The following is a 25,925-nucleotide window of genomic DNA, read 5'->3' on the forward strand; positions in this document are numbered from 1 at the left end:
TCTGAGTATCTTAAATAATTTATTAGGCTGATGCCTTTGAAACTTGATTTTTATCCCCTGCCCCTCCCCAAAACAACCAAATTGGACTCATAAGCCCATGGACCCTTCATATATAATTGCCTGTACATTTACACTGCTATCGTCTCAGACAGCCCATCTATTTCAATCAGCGAGGGAAAAGAATGACCTGGGAATACAGTAATCTCCCTGCTTATTATTATTTACTCTATTAGCTTCAGAGTGGAAACGATAAAAGTGGGGGGGCACAAGACTGGCATATTTCTGATGGAGCCGTTTCTCAAAGTACAATACAATCCGCAGGCCTGTCTGGGGCTGGGCAAATTAACACTTCTCCCATTTCAAACTCTAAATAGACCTTTCGATTAGCCTGGGAGGGAGAATTAGTATATATCAGACAGATTAGTGGGAGCAGTTACAGGAGCAGGGAAAAAAATAAGAAAATAAGCTCTTTTTTTCCACCCTTTTTCTTTACATCTCTCCAAAAAACAGACAATGAAAATAAGCCTCAGTTTGTAATTAACTCAGCTCTCGATGCACCAATTAGCAGTACACTACAGCACCAAATTAATCGCTGTTGAACACGACCTCCCCAAAAAAAGTGAGTAAGGAGGGAGTATTATTTGTTCTCATTTCTTGTTAAGCAGCACAGAAATGTAATGGTTACATAGCCTATATTTCCAAATACTTAGGATTAAGTATATGTACACCCCAGCAGTCATTTTGCTGGATTTTCCTTTGGTCTTGATCATTTAGGGTCCTAGAAAGGGACAGCTCTTGTCCTGGCGGGCCCCAGACACACTCTGTGTTTAATGAGATTTCACAGTTTTTATGGTGCAGCTTCTTCAGCAAGGCCTAAAATACCTTCTGGAGGTCAATCTCCCAGAATATGTGTATATACACTGATCAGCCATAACATTATGACCACTGACAGGTGAAGTGAATAACACTGATAATCTCGTTATCATGGCACCTGTCAGTGGGTGGGATATATTAGACAGCAAGTGAACATTTTGTCCTCAAAGTTGATGTGTTAGAAGCAGGAAAAATGGGCAAGCGTAAGGATCTGAGCAACTTTGACAAGGGCCAAATTGTGATGGCTAGACAACTGGGTCAGAGCATCTCCAAAACTGCAGCTCTTGTGGGGTGTTCCCGGGCTGCAGTGGTCAGTACCTATCAAAAGTGGTCCAAGGAAGGAAAAGCGGTGAACCGGCGACAGGGTCATGGGCGGCCAAGGCTCATTGATGCACGTGGGGAGCAAAGGCTGGCCCGTGTGGTCCGATCCAACAGACGAGCTACTGTAGCTCAAATTGCTGAAAAAGTGAATGCTGGTTCTGATAGAAAGGTGTCAGAACACACAGTGCATCGCAGTTTGTTGCGTATGGGGCTGCGTAGCCGCAGACCAGTCAGGGTGCCCATGCTGACCCCTGTCCACTGCCGAAAGCGCCTACAATGGGCATGTGAGCATCAGAACTGGACCACGAAGCAATGGAAGAAGGCGGCCTGGTCTGATGAATCAATGGCCTCCAAATAGCCCAGATCTCAATCAAATTGAGCATCTGTGGGATGTGCTGGACAAACAAGTCCAATCCATGGAGGCCCCACCTCACAACTTACAGGATTTAAAGGATCTGCTGCTAACGTCTTGGTGGCAGATACCACAGCACACCTTCAGAGGTCTAGTGGAGTCCATGCCTCGACGGGTCAGGGCTGTTTTGGCAGCAAAAGGGGGGCCTACACAATATTAGGCAGGTGGTCATAATGTTATGGCTGATCGGTGTATGGTGTGTGTGTGTGTGTGTGTGCGTGAGTGTGTTTGGGGTTGAGCTTTGGAACAAGGGGTCCCAGAAATGTGGGGAAAATATTCTTAATGTTGGAGCTAAAAAAATTATATGTGGTAGGTACAATATGAAAAATAAATAATAAAAAATCTAAAAAAAAAAAATCAATACTTTTTGATTAGCCCTGGTGCCTCATGCCTCCTTATCTTCCCGATTCCCTTCAACAGACCAGAGGCCCGTCACAGGCTGTGATTGCATCTCCAGTGAGATCATTCAGTCTGGGAGTCAAGTCTCTCTCTCTCTCTCTCTCTTTGCCTCCATCTTCCAGGAGTAATACTCAGTAACTGCCTCAACCCAGGACACAAACACGCACACATCGCCGTTATGCACACACACACATATACATGCATGTGCAGACGTGCACATAGGCACAGGCACACAAAGACATGCAAACGCATGCAAACACATGAAACGGCCTGCAATCCTGGCTACTTTTGGCAAATGTCTGGACGTGTCTATACACCTGACAATCACACATCTAGAATTTCCTTTTTAATACCTGTTGGGGTAAAATTGTATATCTCCACTGTATAACTTTTAGAAAATATAGGAAACTTTTCAGTAAGTTACTAGTTAGTAACTGTGAGTTTTCCATATCTTTACTTATTATCTATGTATCATCTTCCTCGCTGCCTGCAGGACCATCATCTGCGCCATAACAGCCTGGGAAAAGGACATCTTTGGTGCCCAGCCAATGGGATCATCGCTGACTGAGGAAATCAGTCCAGAAGCAACTAACATCAACCTCCAGATACCGAGGCCAGCGCAGGGCCGGAGCAGTGGCCCACAAGGAGCAGCCGGACACACGAGTCCGCAAATACCGGGTGATGTGCTAGTAACCTCTCCCCTTTTCACATTTTGACAGCACAGACACTAACACTTACACTGATCAAATACGACTGAGGATTCAACAGCAATGGCAAAGCCACCTGACCAGAAGAAACACCTACAACCCCATCGAGGAACAGCTCTGCATCCTGATGATGGCCGGGGTCATTGATCATTGCCCTGACGGCTCTACTAGAGCGATCCAGCTCAATTGAATGCCAACAACTCACGGCGGGACACAAATAACAGCCACTCCACATCCCTGAAGAGAGAACAAGAGAAGTTTTGCAGATCCACAAAAACTTTCAGCCTGATGACCGTTTGCTGCATTCAAGAAATGCATGGTGGACGATATGCAACTTCACTGCTAGACAATATACTGATGAATCATGTTATGTATGTGCTGCTGTTCCCCATTCTGTAGACTCCCCATGGCATTTAATTCCTAACCCCGTGCAGGGGACCTCACTTGTATGTGCTTTGCTGGTGCTTCAGAAGCATCCTGTGGGTTTGAGATGCAATCGGGCCCGTCAATGTAACACAGTCCTCGCCATAGCAGCAGCTGCTCTTAACGAGAATAATAAGCTTCGCAGCAACTTAGTCAGGGAGATGCACTTTTACTCGTCTCAGAGATGGTCTTTACATTGCCTTAATTGACAGTGAGAACCATGGACGGCCTCCTAAAAGGCCAGATCACATGAAAAGACACAAGAGGGCTTTGGTTGACACATCAGTATATGCCATACCTGAAGAACATCGCCTCACGTATAGGGCCAGGAGATTCTGGACCTCTGTCTTTTCTCCCCTGGGCACTGTGCAGCAATGTTATTGAACATTTACATTATAGATTAGTGCAATTTACAAATTACACAATAACGGCTATTAACACTGAATTAACAGCCACATGCCTCCTTGCTAAGGAAGGAGGTGTGTGCCATATTGTTGGGGATCACTGTGTTTACAGAATCTGATCAAGAGGGCTTACTTTGTGATTAACATGTCTAAAATGTCTTTTTATATCTAATGGTTGAAACAACTTTTTGCAATTTTACGGAATTAATGTAACATGTTCATGTTTCATTAAAGAGGGCAACTGTTGGGGTAAAAACTGTTAGAAAATATAGGAAACTTTAAGTTATCCATAGCCATATCTTTACTTATTATCTATGTCTTATGCATACTGCTGAAATAGCTTGCAGAACTGCTTGTAATCCCTGCAGCTGTGGCAGACACAAAACATGTTGTTCATACAGTATGTCCTAAACTATCTTCACCTCCCCTGCAACTCCTGAAACACAAATATACTCTGTGTTACACATCCTTGGACAATAACATGCCCACGAGGGATGACGTGTGCACCTGCTTGGTGGAACACTGCAAAACCCTTTTTTCCCCAGATGCATTAGCCAATGAAATGACTACGATGTTGTGTGACTATGTATCGGGACTGCCCTGAAACTGTTGTTTGTTAGACTGTATAAAAGGATGTGTTATGTTTACAATAAACTGAAGATAAACGAACAGACTTCGGTGTCTGTGACTTTTCCTTCCCGAGCACTCGTCTCCTGCTGAAAAGTCTCCACTGTTGCTGAAACGCTGACTGGCCTGACTGCCTGATTCACTGGGACCCGAAGGGTTGCTTCAGCTGAAGCGTTGTACCTTAACAATACCCCTGACCAGTGTGTTACAGTTTTGTTTTATCAGCGGACATCCTTGTCTAATACAACTGGCAGCACACGTTAAAAATTTACATATTTTGGTTAAAAAGACAAGTAAAAAATACTGAACCATCAGGTATCAGTCAATTGCTGAAAAACACAGATAACAGATGTTCCAGCTGGATTTTGTCCGATTTATTAACACTACCTTAAATAAATGCCTCCAAAAAATCTAAATCATTAAATATACAGCTAGTTTAGTATCCAACTGCACTTCCTTACAACTCTCAGTGGATTTAAACAACCTGAAAACCACAACACACATTTTTAGTATATTATATTTGTGAGGACGTGATTTGTTTTATTCTTCTGTTTGATTCGATCTAATCACAGTGACAATTCCTAGTGCCTTGTTATTCTCCCATTCCTTTCTTCCTACAACAGGCCATTACTCAAGCGATGAATCGTTCCCATTTCTTTATTGTTTAGCGAGTGGTGAACCTTCTTCCAATTCCAATTCGTCCCTCATTAAATTCCACCAATGAGCAATACGGCTCCTTTATAAAAGCACTTAGGAAGTCATCATCCAAGTGCCGAATAAAAGACTAGGCTATAAAGTCAGTGGAATTAATGAACGAACAAGAAGCTAGTAAGATTTAATTGGGTGCCCTTTCGTGGTAGAGCCCCATCCTCAAAGCACTTAAATAAACAAAATGGCGCGCCAATCAAGTTTCAACAGAAACGTTGTAGGTTTTATGAAATCATATCAAGCTTCAGAATCAGATTAGCAAGCCACAGATCAAATCAAAATCATTTGATCTGATCAAATCAAACATCTATTCTGAAAGAGTATTATTCAAAAGTAGTAATTGTATAATTATTTATTATCATTATTACTATTTGGCGTATGCCTCTTGTCCAATGCGACTCAGATGCAATAAAAAATTAAAAACCACAAAGAAATACAGGAATAAAAGATAGGCAAAGGAGAGGGAAGCAAATTTATTGATTTATACGGTCTGTGAGACGGTCTCTTACACAAATAAAACATGTAAAGTCAAGGGAAATTCTCCAAAGCCAAATTCTATTGGAAACAATTTACTGATGTAAAAATGTGAATGGTTGGTGCTGGAAAACAAATATACAGCATCAGTAAAGATGTTCCACTGAACAAGAGGGTTTCATAATAATAAAATTCATCATCATCATCATCATCTAAGTAAATGTAATTGCTATGCACTATGATGTTTTTTCTGGCAAACACCCTGCACTGGAGTGAAGAAAACCCAGCAACTATAATGGGATTCCAGACAGCAATCGATAGCACTTCACACTAGCTGAGCTTTCACGAATACAGGCAGACATGCTACACAAATACATAAAAACACAGACACCCACGCCGAGACTGCAGGTGTAAATCATAGGGAGTTATTACATAGGGAGTTATTGTAGTTGTCCGACAAAGAATTTATTTTTTGTTCCACGTTTTGATATTTTCCCTTCGGTAATGTTAATAATAGACGACGGAAATTAATGTACTTTAGGAGCTTCATGCGGTTTACTGAAATCAAATGCCTACCTTCAGGAGTTGCTCTCAACTGACAAATTCATTAAAAATAATGTTGTATTATGTATTATTACAAAGCCCATCAGAGCGCCGTATATGCTAAAATATCACAGATGAGAGCAAAACCATTTCATGAAAGTATAAAACAAGAATTACAAAAATAGACTGGCGTGTTCCTAGTAATAATTGTTTCTAGACAAAAATCACACAACAGGCCTAGATTTGTGTGCGATAAGTAGCAACCAGTTGTAGTCAACAGCTTTCTTCTGGATAAACTGATCACTTCCTGAAAACACACAAATGCTAACTTTCTAACGATAATAACCACAGTCGACCCATAATGAGCTGGTCGTCTGGATCTGGACGCCCCACGTTAGATTCTGTCACCATATATATACCGTATTTCAATAGCCTTTAGGCTGCTATACTGTATTTTTAAACATGTACATCAAATTTAAATTCAAATTCAAATTCATGCTTTATTGGCATGACAGGAGTGCTCTGGTGTTGCCAAAGCTTTGAAAACGTATATCATGTCCTGGCCGCTTGAAGTCAGCTGCGAAGAAAGAAAGAAATGGGTTTTGCGTGCTTCAGTTTCTATCATTTTCCACAAGATGGCATTAGAGCTATACATGTGACATACGGGCACTTTGTTTATGTCCAGGCCTTGTATTCTAAGCAGGCATTTCCAATGAATGGCGGCCATTTTAGGATTAATCGTATAATTTCAGTTTGGGACACTTATTAAGACTCAGAGAACAGAACAGCTTGTCTCTGGTATGAAAAGGGAACTGGCTTGTTTTATTCAGATCGGATATCAGATATGTGTCTTGGTAAAAACCTATCAGAAATTACGCAATGACAAAGACAGCCTGACAGACAAACCCTCAGATAGATGCTAGAAAGCCCACCCTTTCATGAATAATAATATACATTTTCAATCTAGCCTGATCATTCAGTAAACATGTCTTGGACAGGGGAAAACGTGAAGCCTATTGGACAGGCACAAGACTACTTAACTGTAAATTCAAGACAAATTAGTGTAGTAAATATGAAATATCTCAGCCCCCAACTCCCCCGATGGATAATATAGCACTTTGTGAATGTGAACCCATCTCCTGCCTGTGTAGATATCCCCTCTAATGCTTATTTTACTTTTTCTACCATTAGTCTTGCCCTCTTAAACCTGTAAGTCCTTCTCTAGTAATGATATGTTTGCTGTGACCATATAACTATGAGCATCTTCCACATTGTCCTTGATTTGAGTTCCACTTCAGTTAGCACACACATTGTAGACTATATCCATTTGTGCATTTATTGTGATATATTTTGCGACAACCGTTAAGTCGTTAGGCCGCTCTGAGTAAGGTGGTTGTCCGCTAATAAAGAAATAATATAGACAGCCCTAAACTGGAGGAAATTAATACATCGAGCAATAAACTCTCACTGAATTAACAGTGTTGTTTAATTACAGCAAGACATCGGACTCGGTGAACAGGCGATTGGTGCCATTAGGCTACTTAACTGATAAGGGAGATTCATGGCAAATTAGGGTAATAAATACGTGTAGGAAAGAAAACGGCAAATTACTGTGGACACCTGCTAAATATCCCAAAGGACATAAAACGAATACTGAAAATCTATATTTTATTATTTAATATTAGTCTAATAGAGTGTCATGGTGCTTTCAGGTAACAGCAACTTTGGAAAGGTGTACTATTCAATTGGTGGTGCCATTACTTTCAATTTAGGGTAAAAAAACTACTTCAAAGTGTCTCGAAGGGTTGTGGAATCTCATACTTTTCCAAAAATGCAAAGGATGACAATCCCCAGCGCACGTCTGTTCAGATTACCCCCGCAGATCCGCCTCTAATCTTATTCACTGCAATGTGTCGATTATTATCTTATGTGTATTTATTAATTAACATATTAAATTCCATTCTCTCCTGTTCTTGGGCTGATGTTTCTTTAATGGAGGAAGGGGGTGAGATTTTAAAAGCAGGAAGAACAAATACACAATGGAGCTTTTAAAAACACACGCAACAGGGGAAACAAAGCAACATAATTACTACTATATAAATTGTACATTGTGTTCTTGTTCTTACTGTGATAAATCTGGTGATGCCTATGTGTTCTGACAACTGTTAGGCATCCTGGGTAAGGGAATCTACTTTGAATTATTATGTATTATTAATAATTATAATAATACAATATTAATCATAATTATTATTCATAATACTTTTTTGCATAAAGGAAATATGGTGACTGCATTACACTTTAAAGACCCCATGCCCCACTTCATGCTAAGTTTGCCATCCCTTTGGTATAACATCACACAACATGCCATGGTCCTCAATAATAATTTAATAATAGTTTGCTTTTGATAACTTAAACTGCGGAGGCCTGAGGGCAAAACAGTTATTTTAATATTTCCACTTTGTGCTGGGTATTTCACTGCCAATGTGAAATAAAAACAGCACATTAAAATGAGGCAAGGGCTTTGAAAAGCAACGGTTTGAACTTTTGCTTATAGGATGGATATGACATCCTCGGTTCAGGGTTTTTTGTTGGCCCTCATTAGGAAAAACAGCTGTTCTCTCACTGGGGCAGTCAAAGTTGAACCAATTCGTGTCTGAAACATGGTGGAGATCATCGGAGTCCACCTACTGGAAGACCACTAGCCTTCACCGCCACACACAAACCTTCAGATGCACGACACGGATGCGCTGAACTGAAACGCACCATGGCACTGACAAACCTCACATGTAAACAGACGGGCACAGACGGGGGGCAGGGCAGAGAGAAGAACAAGGGATTCAGATTTTCTAGGAAAAAAAACAAAATGACTGCACCCAGCCCCCTTCCTGGCCACTTGCCCTCCTGTGTCGGGGTGATCCTGTAAATAGGACAGTCGACAGCAGTATCAGTAACTCCCGTTTCAGGAGATGTAATCTACCATGCCGTCAGTCATCCATCTCTGTGCTGGGCCTCCTGTGCCGGCCGCTGGTATTGAAGGAGTATTAAATATGCAGAATATTCCTGCTGATAGCTGGAGCCATTGATTTGCTGTCAATCACAGCAGCTGGGGCCTATTGAGTTTCACCGTTTGGCTGCAGGACCATCCTTTTCAATATTGTTTTATTTATTTGGTTCATTGCCAGTGCACATAGGACTTTTTTGTGCATATAATTTGCATTCTATTGTGTGTGCTGTGAGTTTGTGTTTTTATTATTCTAATTTCTTGCTAATCATTTACAGTAATGGCTAGCGATTCCTATTCAACTCATGCATAACTACCAATGGGAAAAACAAATAACTCCGCATGAATAAGGCCTGACCCCAAGCCTCTTCTGTAACCCTGATAAAAATGTGTTTTTTAATGATTATTTTCTCACTTTCCTCGCTCTCAAATTGGAATTGCCGGTCACTGAACTCACGGGCTGACAGCTGCAGCGCTGTGCTTCCTCAGGGGGGATGAGACGACACATGCACCCACAAATGCACACATCCTCCAACCCACATGCCATCAAAGTCATCCTGTTTTTGCACTGTGAGCCCAGAATGCCTCCTGCCCACCTTCTACACTAACTAAAGCTTTGATATGGATTGAACAGCCAGCTCAGACCCCTGAGAAGCCACAAGGGGGCGCTCCACCATAGACCCTGGGTTTTAACAGCTACCTCCACCCTGCCGCCCTCGGTGGTGCTCAGCTAATGGCGTGCCAAGCTCTGTGAAACGCCAAGCCAATAGCACAGGAGGGATCAGAGCCCAGCCCAGCCTCACCTGCAATACTGTAGCCATGATCTTGACTGTTATACACCCGATCAACATCAGAGCTCACCATGAGATCCTGGGTAAACTTTTTCAGTTCCTAATGAATTAGTGTATGAATAGTAGTTTCAGTGCCATTATTTCTTTAATTGCAAATGAAAACACACTTTTCTTTTCATCACTGACCTTCTTTAAAAGTCTTAGCACTATATATTCAGACAGCACTGGCCCCATATCTGGATTGGGGCTCCGATAGCTGTAAGGGTACATTGAATGTTTCCTAATCAAAATGAGAAGCCCAGACAATGAACTATTTGACAGATGCCCAGTCACGGCTGATTAAGTGCTGTAAAAAGTCCTTTCGGAATTTCCCCCAGATCGGCTAACCAGAGCAGCCAACAGACACTGACACAAAGACAAGCAATATACCTCCAGACAGGTCCTAGAGAGCATGGACGCACTTTGGACAGATCATATCTGCACTTCTGCTGTTCCTTCGTACTGTAGTCCTCAATCCCATTAGCTACATGAGCACTGTGCTCTGCATTGTGTTTTGTGTTTGCGTTCAATCATAGTGCTGCACTGCTTGAACACTTGGTCCTTTTAGAAAAACAACAACACACGACCACCGTGGGAGTCTGCACCTGAATCCCACGTAGGCTGACAGCAGGCCTTGAGAAATCTGTAGCGTGGCTGGGGGTTTTCAGACCCTCTTTTCACAAGTCACTAGCTGCCCAGCGTGCAATAAAAGCGACGCCCCCAAGAACTGCTAATTGAGCTCCGTGTTTATGGGTCGTTTTAAAAGTCTCCGCAGACCTGTGGGGACGACCAGGAATCCTTTCAGAGCCGCAGTCAATTCCCCGTACAGGTTAATGCTGAATGCGACGTCCAAATGTGTCTGTCCATAAAGGAGCAATTAGGCAGTATGGGGCCAGTTAAATGGTCACGACAATAAGACATCCCTTGTATATCACAGTAGCCCTCCACATTAGCTAAATGGCTGTCTTTTTTTTTTTTTTTTTTAATGCATCCAGACCCTGTTAACAAGTCAACGGCTCCCAAGAGAGCATTTGTCTTGGGGGGTGGGGGTGCCATAATGGCTGCTAAAATCAGTCTGCATAAGCAGGGGACGCAGTAACACAGTAAAACGGGAAAGCAAGCAGAAGTTTAATTCCACTAAGGCCGTTTTCTGTGGGGGCTTTTATAAACGGGACTCGGGGACAGTGCCAGCTATCTGTGCCTTCCATTACCACAGCTGCTGCCCCACAGCCATGAATTTAATTTAAAAGATACTTACTCATTTGCAGCAGTTGCAACTGAAACGGTTTTAATTTTTTATATGTATTTTTTTTCGCCCCACTCTAGTTAATTATAATTTTACCTAAGGATGACCATGGTACATAATTTTAAAATATTACAAAATATTTGATGACAAGCCTGGCGCAGAATGTGCAGTATGCCTCGGTCTAATTATACTAAACGATTATATGAAATTGAAGAATGTAGCCATCTCTTTGAAGTGGAAAAAATAAAAAACGGAAACGCACACAATACTGTCTGGCTTGTTTCATGGGAAAGTATGACATCATTAAACTAAAACAGTATTATATAAAATTGGTCATACAACTTTGTGCTGATCAATGGAAGAGAGGGGTGGGGGGTGCTGGGATGTGTTTGAAACTATTCATGAATTCTCTCTATTGGCTGCCTGGGGCTGGTTTTTTAAGAGTACAAATATTCCTAAGTGGGCAGCTAAATCCTCTGAAATACAGATGTGTGTGTGTGTGTGTATATATATATATATATATATATATATATATAAAGTGTTGAAAATCAAAAATAAATTGTTATGACTTTAATGACAGAAACAATCCCCCCCCCCAAACACACACACACACACACACGGCCTCGTTTGTGTCAATGGTGCTGTGTTAGAGAAGTCACAGGCCTAGCAACATGTCACATTTGTATCAACAAGTAGAAAATGAATTCTGAAAATAAATTAAACCGATAAAGGCTGTTAATTCGCATTTTTCCAACCATTTTCCAGGAATTGATTCGACACAGGCCATGGGCTCACTTTAAATTTACAACGCTGGATTGTCACCTAGTTTGCAACCGTTGTGTAGTGGCTTTTATTTCCTCCACACAAATAAAATGTGAGTGGGATTAGGAAATAGACACAGACTTAAACGCACACAGAGCGTTAAACCAGTGGTATAGTAAACTTTTTAGGAAGGTTTTGGGGTAGCTACGTCATGTTTTGTAGCAGATGGGTTACGTCCCGTCCCCCCATCAATCACCAGTGTCAAAGGGACAGGCTGGTCAATCGTAAAGCTGGGATCATTCTCCTGTAACTCAAGGTATTTGGGTTAGCCTCGATATTAGCTTTAAGAACAATGAGATATATTCTAATCTTTTCTTATTACTACTACAGATTTGTTAATTATTGATACCTCTGGGACTTGCTACGCCATATGCTACTGCCACTGCTGCAAATAAACAAATACATAAATACAGCTGAATCAGTTCTCTAAGGATGCATTTGTGACATTGTGCAATTAAATAAGAACAAGAACAACAATAGGCTAATGGCATTAACAAAATGCTAATAATTATCACTGCAGAATAACAAAAGCATTCATTAAGTTTGCTGAAGCAGGGTGCATGCATGGCTGTTTTCCTGTGGTGTGGTTTCTGTGTACAGGACCTGATCAGGAATCGTTACAGTTTTAAGCAGCTGATCTGGTTGATTTTTGAGAGCCGCCGTCCTCAGTCCAGCCTCGCCCTGCGCCGACTCGCAGCTCCCCGAGTTACTGACGAACCGACAGCGCCATCTAGCGGACATGCGCGGGCACAAGCTCCGTCTCCTATAAGGATGTTGGTAATTATTATTAAGAATATTCATATTTATATTCGATTGTTGTTGTTTTTGTGTGTGTTTTTTTATTGTAGTTTTTGTGACACTCTTCACTCACTGTAAAGTCGTTCTGATATCATTTCCACATAAATGGCCAATGACTTTGATATTAAAGTACTAATTAACAACTCAAAAACCAGTATCCCCACAGCCATCCCCGCCACCACCAAAAATAATGGCAGAGTGCTGCACTGTGACTTAAGAACCTCAATTCGACTGTTGAGCAATCAGTTCAACACTCTGTTAATTAACCCATTAACTAATTTAGGACTACAATTGGAAGCCAAAAATGATCAGAACAGAAAGAACAGAGGAGTGTGCGCCCCAGAGGAACCGTTTTACACCTTTGACGTGAAGGAAAGAAAATCACTTCCGATTTTTTTATTCCCATCTCCATCTGAAGTGGGTGAGATTAGATAGACGTCGCCGTGCCCAAACTGTTAAACCACCTGCGTCTGACTCCCAACGTGCAAACACGCACACTTTCACCTTGTCAACAGCAGAAAGACAATCACTCAGCAGCTCCACACAGGTGTCACTTTTAATAGTCATAGGACAACACAACAGCCAGGTAGCACAGTCTGCTGCTCCACAAACTCTTAGAAGACACAACTAATACTGACAGCACCCTGGCTCTGGTATTTTTTTGGTGATTGTTTGGCTCTCAAACATCAACACCCTGTTGTGTACAGATTCTTTCCCCCCAGGACTCCACAGACACAGAAATCCCAGTGCGCATCTGTCAGTGCTTAAGGTGTTTTATACACATTCGCTACAGGTATTGACCCTGGATTTCACGACTGATACACAATCAAAATCACACCTGGTTTTGCCCTGGATTTCACTGTGGCTGCAAGATGTTCGGTTGTAGGCCTACGGCAGGGATCATATTTACTGTATGTGTTCACAGCAAATACACCAGCCTCAAAATCCAGAATGGCAAAGCCATGAAGGGTTTGCCAAAAGCATGAGGAAACAAATCCAACACATTGGGCCAGAACAGATTAAAACCATGAATAAATAGGAGGCAATTGACTTGCATTGCTCTGTCAGACTGTGTCTGTGTAAATAATTGGATGACTAAAATTTGATCCTAAAGTAGCCTACTAGCATTTGTTGTCCACCCCCTCCCCAAGCAGGGGGGCATAAATCAGCATCACGTGCAGATTTCAGGAAATAGGAAGTGTATGACTTGATTCAAGTCTTCAAAATCATGAAAGGCATCGACCACATCAAACCAGAGGAGCTTTTCCAAATCAGCAGGGACACACGCACCCGGGGACACAGATGGAATTTGGGCTTCAAGGCATTCAAAACGGAAAACAGGAGACACTTCTTCACACAGAGAGGCGTCACAATCTGAACAAACTCCCCAGCGATGTGGTAGATGCTGAAAATTTGGGAACATTTAAAAATAGACTGGATAGGGTCTTTGGATCACTTGGTTATTAATGGACACCAGACAAGCATGATGGGTCGAATGGCCTCCTCTCGAATTGTAAACTTTCTTATGTTCTTATAATCGGTCATCAAATTCCCTCCAATTCATTTTTAATATAGGTCACTAAATAGCTTGGACTCATTGGTGGACCATTGGACCATTTCAAGCCCAATACGCGAGTCCCTATGGCTACAGCGTCCACACAGCAGACAAAGCGGTTCTGTCTGTTTGACTCAAACACCTCCAATAGATAGGGGTAGTTAGAAAGCATTGTCATTTTAATGGAAAGCAATTACGAAAAACGTGTGATTTGTCATCACATTTAACTGAGAAGTAGACCAGGATTAACACTAATTACAGCTGTAAACGTAGAGAGGGACAGCCAAGAATAAGTCTAAAATAGGCAAAACTATCTATAAAGGCCAATATGCATATTGCAGTTGCTGTAACAATATATGATATATTCACACAGTCAGCCCCTATACGGTCTATTAATTCAGGGGAAAAAACAACTGCAAAAACATATGAAAAATCGTATTAAAACTTATGTGCTCAGTCCTGAGTAAATCTTTTACCAACCTTTACAACCAGCCTAGCTGTTCTGGTGAAGGTGAGAGTTTGCGCTTTGAAAGAAAATGCCAATCTGAAATTGAAGTTTCTCCGTGATCAATTTCCTTGGGAATGCGGCCCAAATCCTTCACAAGTCGATGCCAGATAATCTTGGCAGGAAAGCACGCCAAATCCACTTCAGACCAATCTGTAAATATTAACTCAGTTATATGTATTTTGTTTTTTAGCAGCTTGTACAAGCCTCCCACATACAATATACACACGCATTTGTTGGCGCAAAGAGAAATAGAAGAAAGGATTTGAAAGCTGTCGATTTTTTTCACTCATCTTTTGTTTTGTAGTATTTTGCACATTACCGATACATGAACCACGTGGGGGGGGGGGGGGGGTGGCTTGGCAGATCTCATAATGGTACACAGCGTGATAATTGTAGGCCTCGTGTGATAATGCACCCTGGGGTTTGAATGGCGCCTTTCCTTTATGTCTCTGACAATGCGCTTGCAGATTCTCTAAATTGTGTAATTTGTGACATGTTTTTCAGCACGGTGACAATAAAAGTATTATTCCGGTGAAAGCCCATGAGCACCGTGCAAACTATACTTTTTCTTTCCATTGGGAGTGGGGAAGACAAATGCCACCCCTGCTGCTCCCAGGTTTTAAACAATCACCTCAGATGTTCAGCATAAACACCAGCCCTCTGTTATTAAATTTGTAATCTTTAGGCGAGAGAGAGAAAACAATCTGCACAACAAATCAATCGGTTTCAATTTTAAAGACCCCAGATCGATCAGCTGTAAAATTGAAAACAAAAATGTAATTAGGGCATAAAATTTGGAAGGTAAAAAAAAAACTAAGAATCCTTAGGTATTACATAAAAAACAAAAAAAAAAAAAAAACGTTCAATACTTTACTTTTGTCCCCATAATTTAAGTCTAACCCGCTTAATTTTACACAAGACTATTTGTTTTTTTTTGACACCATCTGCAATTAAAGTGGAGGGATTTCAGCCGTGGTTCGCTGGGGTTAATAGAGGCCACGGTTCAATGACCGTTAAACAATAATCATAATACATACGTAAATAATACAGGCTATTTTCGGACTCGTTTCAATTCATTTTCTCTCCCGACCCCTATTTATTCATGCCCCGCTCCCAAATCGTTCCAGTGCAGTAATCCCAGACAGACCTTCATAATTGATGGGCGGCATTTGACTTCCACTCCTCTGTCAGACTTCACTACTTAAGTTATCTATCACAGTCCCCACTGCTCCCACCCCGGGCCTGATCAGGGCTCGTCTCCGGCAGGCTCTGCTGTTCCCCCCCATTGGGCGCAACTCAACTCTTCCCTGCGGACACAGGGGAGTATACCAGTGTGGATTTTGGTGTCCCTCCCCGGTCAAGTGAAGCAGAAAATGAGCGCAGGATTTTGGGCTCTTAATAGACTAGCCAGAGGACTTCAGATATCAGCTTTAGTGAAGCAAGTGCATCAGTCAGGTTTTAGCCAATGCTGGTTCCCATAGTCAACCATTATAGGTTTTCAATGCCACCCACCCTAAACATTGTTTCACGCATTTCCCATTTAATAGCTCAGAGAGAGACATCCGTTTCTTCGTGCAGCTACCTAGGACATCACTTGAGGCCTGCAGAATAGAGAAGGACTACTTTCTTCCAGTCAATCAGCTAATTAGACCACAGGCCGACTTTAATAAAAACTTGCTCCGGCCTCACAGAATGCAGGCAATGTAGATTAAATTTCATGACTCCCTTTTGCATGACTTTGATAGTTAAAGAGACTACCAGGACTTGAGAAAACACCCGTAATATTGGCGCAGGACTGAGCTTATAGACACTCCTACGTCGGCGCGTCCGGCTCATCCCGCTGCCCCTCCTTGTCCTCGGCGTGCAGTGACTTGAGAGCATTGTGCCACAGCTGGGCCCTTTCCAAGCCATAACTTTCACACATGACATCGGATCCGACCAAGTATAAGGAGGTCCCACCCATGAAAACCATAGACAGTCTACAAAAAGACAAGAGGGAAGTGCAGTGCATTTCACAGTCATGATTTTACTACCGCTTCAGCCACTTTCATGCCAGTGTGCCGTACCAGCTCATCCCAATCTCCTTTGGCCTCTGCCTCCAATCCAGATACATCTCAGCATGGCTTTTCCCAGTAACACCAAGGTACCCTGAACCAGAGACAACACACAATCCTGCCAACGGAGCTACAGAGTTACAGCCCACACCACTGTAGACACATGTACAGAAGGGATCAGAGCTTCCCTGGGCAAGACTACCACTATTTGCTCTCCACTAAAACATGTTTTATATATCAGGTCTTTTCCCAAATTTTCTGTTTTCCAAAGCCAGTCCAAGAGAGCAACACCTTGAAGTCAACCATAGAAAAGACGTCCATTTAATTATCTTCATCATTTGGAATTAACACCGGAAGACCCTTTGGAGACAATTTAGAGGTGTGCTAATGGATTAATTGATTGCGAGCTCTTCGGGAATGGCATGTTAGCTGATTTGAAACTTGCAGTTTGAAGTTACCCCAGGACGACTTTCAAAAGCAGTGTAGAACGTGGGGGGCTCTTTCTATCACCCAGAATGAATTCCAGTTCAAACTGTCAGTTAGACCATTTTCATTCTCTACACGAGTGTCATCTCTTGCTAGATTACTTACGCGATTGATTTGTTTTGAGGAGAGAAACTTTTACCCGGGATCAAGAAGAGCTTTGAAGATAATCCCGCCCTCGAAAACATCAGAATGAATAAGCGGCACTGTCCCAGAAGTGCGACTTTTTGGTGTGTTTTTTTTTTTTTTTTTTTATGCAGGCTTTAAATAATAAAACTTAACATCTGTCACATTTAGGATGCACAAATTACAGCCGATTACTAAAGAACTATTCACAAGCCTCACTGATCGAACAGGACTATTCTACATACACTACAGCCACAAGAAAATCCAACAAACAAACAAAAACAAAAACATCTGCAGTAAGAGCTCAAACAAATTCATGCTTTTCCGTCATTGCTTGACTTCAGACATGTTGATGTCTATGGAGTAAAAACATAAAAGCAGACTTTTGTACTTGACAGCAATCCAAGAAGGGGTCTATACAATTTCATTTCTACGTCAAAACGAAAGTACAAAAACACAAACCAGAAACAACACATTATAGTCACACAGCCAGATTCAGAAGGGCCAGGATTCAAGATCCCTACAAAACCTGAAAACGTGATCGCTTTTCTTTTCCAGTGCTTATCTACAGCTTTTCAACAGGAAGCCAAAGAGCATTGTGAAGCAGGGGTTCCCCACCATTGTCCTGGAGGCCTCTCTGTGTCTGCTATTTCTCATCTCATAGCTTCAGCGACTCACCTGACTTATCTCAACTTTGGCTGAGATGAAGGGGTTAAATCGAGAGCTCAGAGGTACCTCCAAGACCACGGCTGGGAAGCGCCGACTTAAAAACATAATCTGACAGAACAACAGATTTTACAAATGCAGATTTGTACACCTGCAGGCCTTAACCCTCAACGAGTTCATTCCTGTACTCAGATTCGCAATATCGCTGCAGGCGTACATGTTGTTGTCTTCGTTCGCAGTGTGGACAGAGAGCTTCGATTTGTGAGGCAGGAACTGTGGAATGGGTGACACTGAAATGCAGCTTCTTTCCACACGGTGGCAGTGCCCTTGCATGTTTTATTTTTTAATTGTCATAGTCCAGACTTTCTCCTGGAATTGTTGTTCTTTGTTATTTTTTTGTTGTTGTTCTTCTTGTAGCTGAATTTGAATAATTATTGGCAGGTCATCAAGGTGAGTCATCCTCTGGTTTGTCTGTTCTGTGCAAAGATAGAAAAAAACAAATGGAAGTAATTTCAGAATATATCCCTCTCCCTGGTCCCCCCCCACCCCCTCACCCTCCTCAAACTCTGTCCCTGTCTAAACCCTTTCTATAAATATTTAAATACAGAACATCTGTATAGTCAGGAAGGGCTGTAATGCATTCATTTACATCTGTTGCACTGCAGGAAAATTTGATTTATTTGTCTTGATTAAATGTTTTTTCTTTCCCCCCCACGATATTTACTGAACATTTCGATTCCCAGAAGCCTCTGCAGCAGCAGCAGCAGTAGCAGTAGGGGGAGCCGCCACTGCTCAGAAAGATGCCCTGACATCAATCACAGGGCGACGATCGTCCAGAGCCGCATTAAAACGCAAACTGTCCAATTGATTTCGCTTTGTCTCTACGACCAAGATGACTGGTTTTGTAGGGGTCAGGGGAGTTGGCAGGTGTTATTGCAGGCAATAAAAAACCTAGCGTAGACAACACAGCATAAACAATAAGCAAATGCATTTCTTTTGTCTGACAGTTACCCAGCTAGAGGTGAATATCGAACACGCCATCTTCAACCGACTCAATCTCCTCTTCGGTAATCACTGGGAAAAGCAGAAAACACGGTCAGCTTATTCACACAGGAAAGAAAATAATAGAAATCACACTAAAGACCAGTGAGCAGTTGCATTTAACTGCCGTTTTCTCTGAATATACCGCATACCTTCACAGGGGTTAAGGGTCATCTATTTCAGAGACAAACTTCGCTGTGTAATATTTCAATAAGTCAGTTCTTAAGTTAATTATGCAGTTTGATTTTGCTGTTGTAGAATGAAAATCAGAAAGCCTATAAATCAGAAATAAGTGGAATGTGCTTTACACTAAACCTGTCCATAGTAAGGACTGACAGGGTCTGCTGTGAGTGGGATTTTACCCAGACCCCTGTGGCCGGGTCACGGTGCGCTTTACAGGCAGTACAATCTCTAAATACAATCAAAATGCATCACTCATTTACTCCAAAACAGATACCTGTCCCTTGTCTCAGCAGACAGGCTGCTCGGCTAATCTTAAATCTATAACACCGCAGCATTATCTGTAAGGCTGACGTCTGTCCTGGACACAGAATGAGTTCTTGACCCAACAATAAACTCGGGGTGATCAATAGCAGATGTATGTATGTATTATAATTCGCTGCGTCTGCATGTTCCTTATATGGAGTTGTTGTAACTTATGCGTGTGTAAAAGTATGTCACATGGTGGTCTCAATTTGGAGTTGGGGGGAAGATACCGGGGGACTGCCATCGTCATAAAAAACCACAGCAAACCGTCAACAAGTCAGTCACCTGTATTTGAGGAATATGTCATGTGATTCGCCAGGTGCTAAGCTATGAGTAGTGTGAAAAGAAAAGGAAAGCAAAATCATAATGCGTACGTGTGATAACTAACCTATTGATTTAGAAGAACATCCACACTACAGCTTCATAACAGTCCATCAGCCCTACTTTCCTGTCCAAAGTCCCCCCCACTGACTGCGGTTTTGGTCGCATCCATTTTAACCATTTAGTCACTAGACCCGACGGAGTCACATGACATAGAGAAGGACGCTGACTGGCTTGGAGTGAGTTTGCAGTCTTCAGGCAATGTACAGAGAAGGGGGGGGTCGTACCTGTCTGCTGCAGGCTGGGGGGCGAGGTGGAAGGGGGCGGGAAGCTGTAGGAGCGGGAGTGCAGCATGGGGGGGCTCTCCAGGCTGATGCTCTTGGTCCGTTTGCGACACTCCACGGCCAGCCGGCTGCGGCACGCCTTGTGACAGTTCACACCGCAAGCTGGGGGGGATGGGGGGGGAAACAGAGAGACCAGGCTGAGAGGCAGGAGACAGACACAGCCTCTCTTTCCGTGCCCATAAACTGACAAGTATTCCCACCCACACGATCGAGAAGAATCAAATTCAGGAGGTCCCATACTCCCAGACGAGATTCCCCGTTGATCTCGTCATTTGATCGTGCAGAACTATTCCTCGAAGCATTTCAAGAAGTGAACACAAGTCAGAGCAGTGTTGCGCCTGGGAGCTCTGTGGTTCAGACTACAAAGAAAAACTTGGATCGAGATCAAGGTGTCAGCCTGAATCCTTTTTCTGAATCGGGGTTACAGCTGAAAACGCCTCAAATAGCCATAAGACTGCATATGGATCATATTTTCACATCCTTTAGCGTTTCCTCTATCGCAAGGCTACAACACCTCCATGACTGGAGGTGCAATGGACGGCAATTAACCACTTAATTAGTTTTGAGTGCAGCCACCGGCGTAGCAGGAAGCGGCAGTACTAGAAATAAGCAGCTTGACTCCAACAGTCAAACTTAATTAACTCACAAATAGGTTCGTACTCTATGGCACAGAGCGTGGCTCACCCAATCAGGACATAACACTGGAGAAGAGACCAGAGTAATACAAGCCACACAAAGGCATAGACCAATCTTGCAAATACTCTGCATACATAACATACAATATTATATCCCCCTCTGAAACACAAAACCGCACTTGTGTCCTTATGCCTGGTAAGGTGGAAGTCTTCTATTGGGAGAGAATTCACAAAATTGGGGAGATTGGGTTGGTCTTCTTCCAAAACTTCAGTTTAAAATGTATGTAACATACAGGTTATAATGTGCATATTTTGATGACTGAAAAATTCCTTACCTTTGCACTTATAGCCCTGTTTGTAGATACCCCAAATCTGTAAGGGACAAAAAATGAATAATAAATAAAAACAGCACTGTGTCTTTTGGTCAGAACTCTGAAGACGTTCGTCTACTCTAACAATTGTGACCAGACCTAGTGTACATACTCCTCCCATACAAAACATCAGTCTGTCCATTGGGCTATATATACACTTTAAGAGAGGGAATATGCAAGGCCTGGATCGGCACTCCGAATATTTTGAAGATGATTTCCTCTACAGAATGTTCATTTTTGATTTCGTGTAATTTAGATTTACTGTCTATGGTTATAATCTTATCGTGTGACTAACGGTGATGGTATCAACCTTTAAGTGTAAAATTGATGTCCCCATTCACCAGACCTTAACCTCACTGGACAATTCCGATAAAATAGGCTTTGTTTTGAGAAACCTAATTAACCAACTCCTAATCAATAGCCAATATTGATTGTGCATTTATTAGCTGGATTTTAGGAAGATTTCAAGTCGAACCCTTCAAAGAGCATCAGGAGCACTAGCAAGAATATTCTATGGTACGTATGGCTACCCAGCCAAGCAAATAATGTTGTGGCAATATTATAATACAACAGCGAACACAGAGCAGTATAACACTGTGGCAACACAAATCTGTAGACTCTAGAGGATATTGCAAAACCATTGTGTAGCTACCTTCCAGGAGAAAATATATATGAACAAATTAAATAAATACACAGAAAAGTTTAAGTAAAATTAAAAATGTTTATCAGATACGCTGTATGATTTGACAGTGTCAAGAAAAAGGGGAAATATATTTTTGACCGCTTTGTGTGTGTGAAAATTCAAGACAATACAATTCTGCTTGATGATGTACTGAAGTTCCTGAGATGGATGAAGGAATTGTGCAGACAAAGCAGGGGACAATCGAAGGGCATTAATGACGTGATAAGTTTCTGCAACATTTCTCTAGCGTTATTTTGATCAGGACCAAAATACAAACGAACGGCAACCTCACACAACGCTGCCAGGACGAAACCCGTTAACTGGGTTGGCTCTGGGAACCAAAGCAGGGAACATACATAAATAAATAGGTAGATAAATAAATAAATGGATGCTAAACAGAGGTTGAGGGGTGGACTACTTTGTGTTATGAAGCTGTGTCTAATCCCCCGATTAAAAAAATAATCAATATTTTCACCCTCTGTGCCACAGTTTTTAATCACAAGCAGCAATAAGTTGAGCTCGTTGGGGGGGAAGAGAGAATAGGTCAATAAACCGGAGGGGGGGGCAGCAATCTCAGGAAGGAAACAGCCCAGGAGAGAGACAGATGGAGAGACAGACTCATGGAAGACGAGAAGAGCTACCGAGAGGGGTGGGTGGAAAAACAAACAAGAAAACAAGGAAATGGAGAATCATGATTTTAGTGTCAGGAAAATTGGGTGTCACAAAATATATTGTAATGTGTGTGTGTGTGTGTGTGTTTCAAAAAGGCATGCACAGTATGTGTTAGTTATTTTGTTTTATTTTTTAAATGCATGTTGTAATGTCCTGTAATGTTGGATATATATAGAGCACAGAGGGTTGTGTTTGTAAAAACATGCGAGTCAACCTCGATAAAGACATCTACTCAATGTCTGAATAATAATAATAAATTGAGGATCACATATACTGTACATATAACTGTAATAACAGGGCTCAGACAATAACACGTGGCCACCTGTGAGGAGACCCAGATTGGACTATAGGGCCCTGACTAGAGCCTCGCTGTGTGGACTATAGGGCCCAGACAGGAGCCGGCGCTGTGTGGACTATAGGGTTCAACCGGTTCTCCGAGCAGAAGCCTTTAACCCAGTTGTCCAACTTGGGATCCCTTGAATCATCGTTTCATCGAGTCCGTTTCCTTTCCCAGCACAGACACATAAAAGAATTTGCATCGGGGGCAGTTTGAAAGGTCAGTCCTTTGTTATTGGCTCCCAGCTGGTTTTTCTACCTCTGAATTGATTTCTTCTGCTCATATGGGCCGATGGATTGCGACTGTTGTTGATACAGAAAAGCAAGTTGATACCCTTTACTGAATAGACAGATTCTGCTAACAGGATCTGGGGTTTTGTTGGCTGGCAACTATCTGAACAAGGATAAACGGCAATAGCTATATTTTTACTTGAAATCTTTACAGCTTCATTTTCTCTTAGTCACAGCTAGCACAGTGGAATCACAAGCAGCAAAATACAGCTCTTTACTTTTGTGAGTTTAGCTTTAGGAGACTTAGTTTAGGTTCCTTTAGGCCTCAAAAAGGGGGCATGGCTTTACACAAAGAGTGTCAGGGGGCAAAAGCAAGGTACCCACCCCATTTAGCTGACTCTGACAATCTGGGTTCCTTCAGAAAACGTCCAGATGAAATTGCAGGTTGTACTAGACTAGCTACTTAATCTAAACATCCAAGCAGAAGGAGCCAAATGGTGTCCTTTTGTTTCCAACCTTTGTAAAAAAAAATAATAATAATGAAAAAGTACGGTGAATTACCCGGGTGGAATATTAAGACTGAGAAGAGGCTGCAGGGGTGGTAAATCTGCAGAAATCAAGAATACAGAATAATAAAACAACTAAAAAAACAGAGCAACTGTGACCGTGGAGGGCAATGAAATACAAATTTCACATTAGGGCTTTGCGAGATGAAAAGAGTACAGCCACAATTTGGGTAGGGTCCGAACAAGAGACGGGAGGTGGGAGGGAGGGCAACGCGGTCATTAGCTGCCTGGTTGTAGGAGCAGAGAACAATCTGCAACGTGACGAGTCAACCGAGACGGCAGACAGGAAGGCAGGCGAAGTGTGGCAGTGAAGGAAAATGCCTGGAGAGGGAGCGGAAGATCTGAGAGAAGACTGAGAGGCAGAGATAGAGGAAAGCACAATGGAAACTGCATGGGGGGGGGGGTAGGTTTAACTGCGAGAGACGGAGAGGTAAAAATACTACCATGGAAACAGACAGAAGAGGAAACGGAGGGGAGAAGGAAGCCCTGTACAAACATAAGGCTCAAAAACATGTTTTTTGATTAGTGGCTTTAGGATGCCATAGGCTTTGTCACAAGTGAGGTTGTGTCTGAAATTTTTAACATCCTTTCACTGTGTTTTACTGTGGATTAGCAGGGTAAACAGGCAAAAGGGTGGTGCCACATGCTCACTGTGCCAAACGAGGGCGGGGATCCTCTGATCTAGACCGGGGTGAACTTGGGCACGCGTTGAGGGGTGTGAACTTGAGCCCCTTGTGAAAATGTGGCTTATGTGAAATGTCACATAATTAGTCCGATACTCTTTGATGATAAAGCCAATTACAGTCTTTGAAGATGATATCGCCAGTGTGTGTAAATAGACTATTTCTAGCAAACACATGCTCACCGTCTTACTCACAGACTCTCGATGTGTGCACTGGGGCTTTAAAAGCCATGAAAATAATACAGGACTTGTGTTTTTTGGAGCAAAATTCCACATAAATAAACGCCTCAAACTGAAAGACTCAGATGTATGTTCTAGGTTTCTGTTGCCGTTATGGATCTTATATATATATTCTCACTCTATGTCTCTCCCTCACATCCTCTTCCACCCCAGTGCACACTTCAAGAGAGTGGATTGAGTCCGGTGGGAGAGATTGGCAGAGGGCTCTTTGGTAAAATGTAACGAAGAAACCGGCAGATGCTGCAACAGCTCTTCAACAACTCTGAACACAGTGCTGAACCGCTTCTTCCATAGCTTTGTGAGCTTGAGAAGCGAATCCCACCCAGAAGTCCATATAAAGGACAATTCTAGCTTTTTCCCTATGCAAGACAGTGGAGCTGAACCTAACCCACTTGCATAAGCTTCTATTATCAAAATAAATTATAAAATTAAAACCGATGCAAACCCACAGAGAGGAGGCACTAAAGAACATTCTAGAACACTCACAATACCACACTTTTCACCCAAATCATTTTCCAATATAAAAACCAGCACAGTACAAGTACGTACCACAATATCAGTGAGAGCAGATGAGAGTGCGTCAGTTATTCCTTTCTCTCCGCCATGTTCACCACATGCATACAAGGGAACTTTGGTTTGCTAGGAACGATTGTATCCTTCCCTGGTCATCGTTTCTCAAATCGATCATTTGAATCATAATAAGCCTTAATTATCATATTGCCTGTTCTCCCAGAAATGGTTACAAAAAGCAATTATCGATACATGCTCTTCCCTACCCACCTTCCTTGTTTTTTGGTCTTTACTACACCCCACTATGAATAAACCATGTTTGACATGTTTACAAGGGCAGGCCATGTATCAGGGCGTGTCACAGTTTTCCCATGGCCCATGCTAAAGCACAGTGAAGGCGTGTTGAAGCCATTTTAACACTAGAGTTAAGCCACAGTACAACCATGTTAAAAGTGCACAAATACTGTGGGAAATTGACCAGGGTGAACGTACATGGTCTGTGCGAGGTTCCCTTCTCAGGACATTTTCTCTGAACCCCCCCCCCCACCTCTGACAACTGTATTACAAGATGGCCAGTTGCAGGTTCATTTCAAGGTCAGATGTGGCTGAAGAAGAACGGGTGGTTAAGGGGTGAAGGAATGATAAAAGCTAGGCTCCTTTTCCCAGGAAACAGGAAACAGGAAACAGAAGTGCACTCTGACGCCAGGGATCAGGTCTATTTTGGCCCCAATGCCTTTTTGTGGTTTGTCCCGAAAGCCTTAGAAAAGACACACACATTCCTTGTCACCCAGAGCAGCCGTCCTCTCGGTTTGCTTATCTGGTTCCTCT

The 25,925-nt window shown here is 42.3% G+C and overlaps 1 protein-coding gene across 1 annotated transcript in view; it reads right to left on the reverse strand.

The window, feature by feature from the left end:
• Nucleotides 1-13,126: 13,126 nt before the first annotated feature.
• Nucleotides 13,127-25,925, reverse strand: part of LOC136764569 (RAS guanyl-releasing protein 2) — a 43,494-nt gene continuing 30,695 nt past the window's right edge. The window contains exons 14-17 of the mRNA XM_066718737.1: nt 21,143-21,179; nt 20,116-20,274; nt 18,992-19,054; nt 13,127-18,456 (exon numbers count right to left, since the gene is read on the reverse strand). Coding sequence (XP_066574834.1) covers nt 18,996-19,054; nt 20,116-20,274; nt 21,143-21,179 — 255 coding nt within the window. The 3' untranslated portion in view covers nt 13,127-18,456; nt 18,992-18,995. The remainder of the gene's footprint in view (nt 18,457-18,991; nt 19,055-20,115; nt 20,275-21,142; nt 21,180-25,925) is intronic.

This window comes from Amia ocellicauda, chromosome 12 (genome assembly GCF_036373705.1).
Source record: "Amia ocellicauda isolate fAmiCal2 chromosome 12, fAmiCal2.hap1, whole genome shotgun sequence".
Classification (NCBI taxonomy): domain Eukaryota; kingdom Metazoa; phylum Chordata; class Actinopteri; order Amiiformes; family Amiidae; genus Amia; species Amia ocellicauda.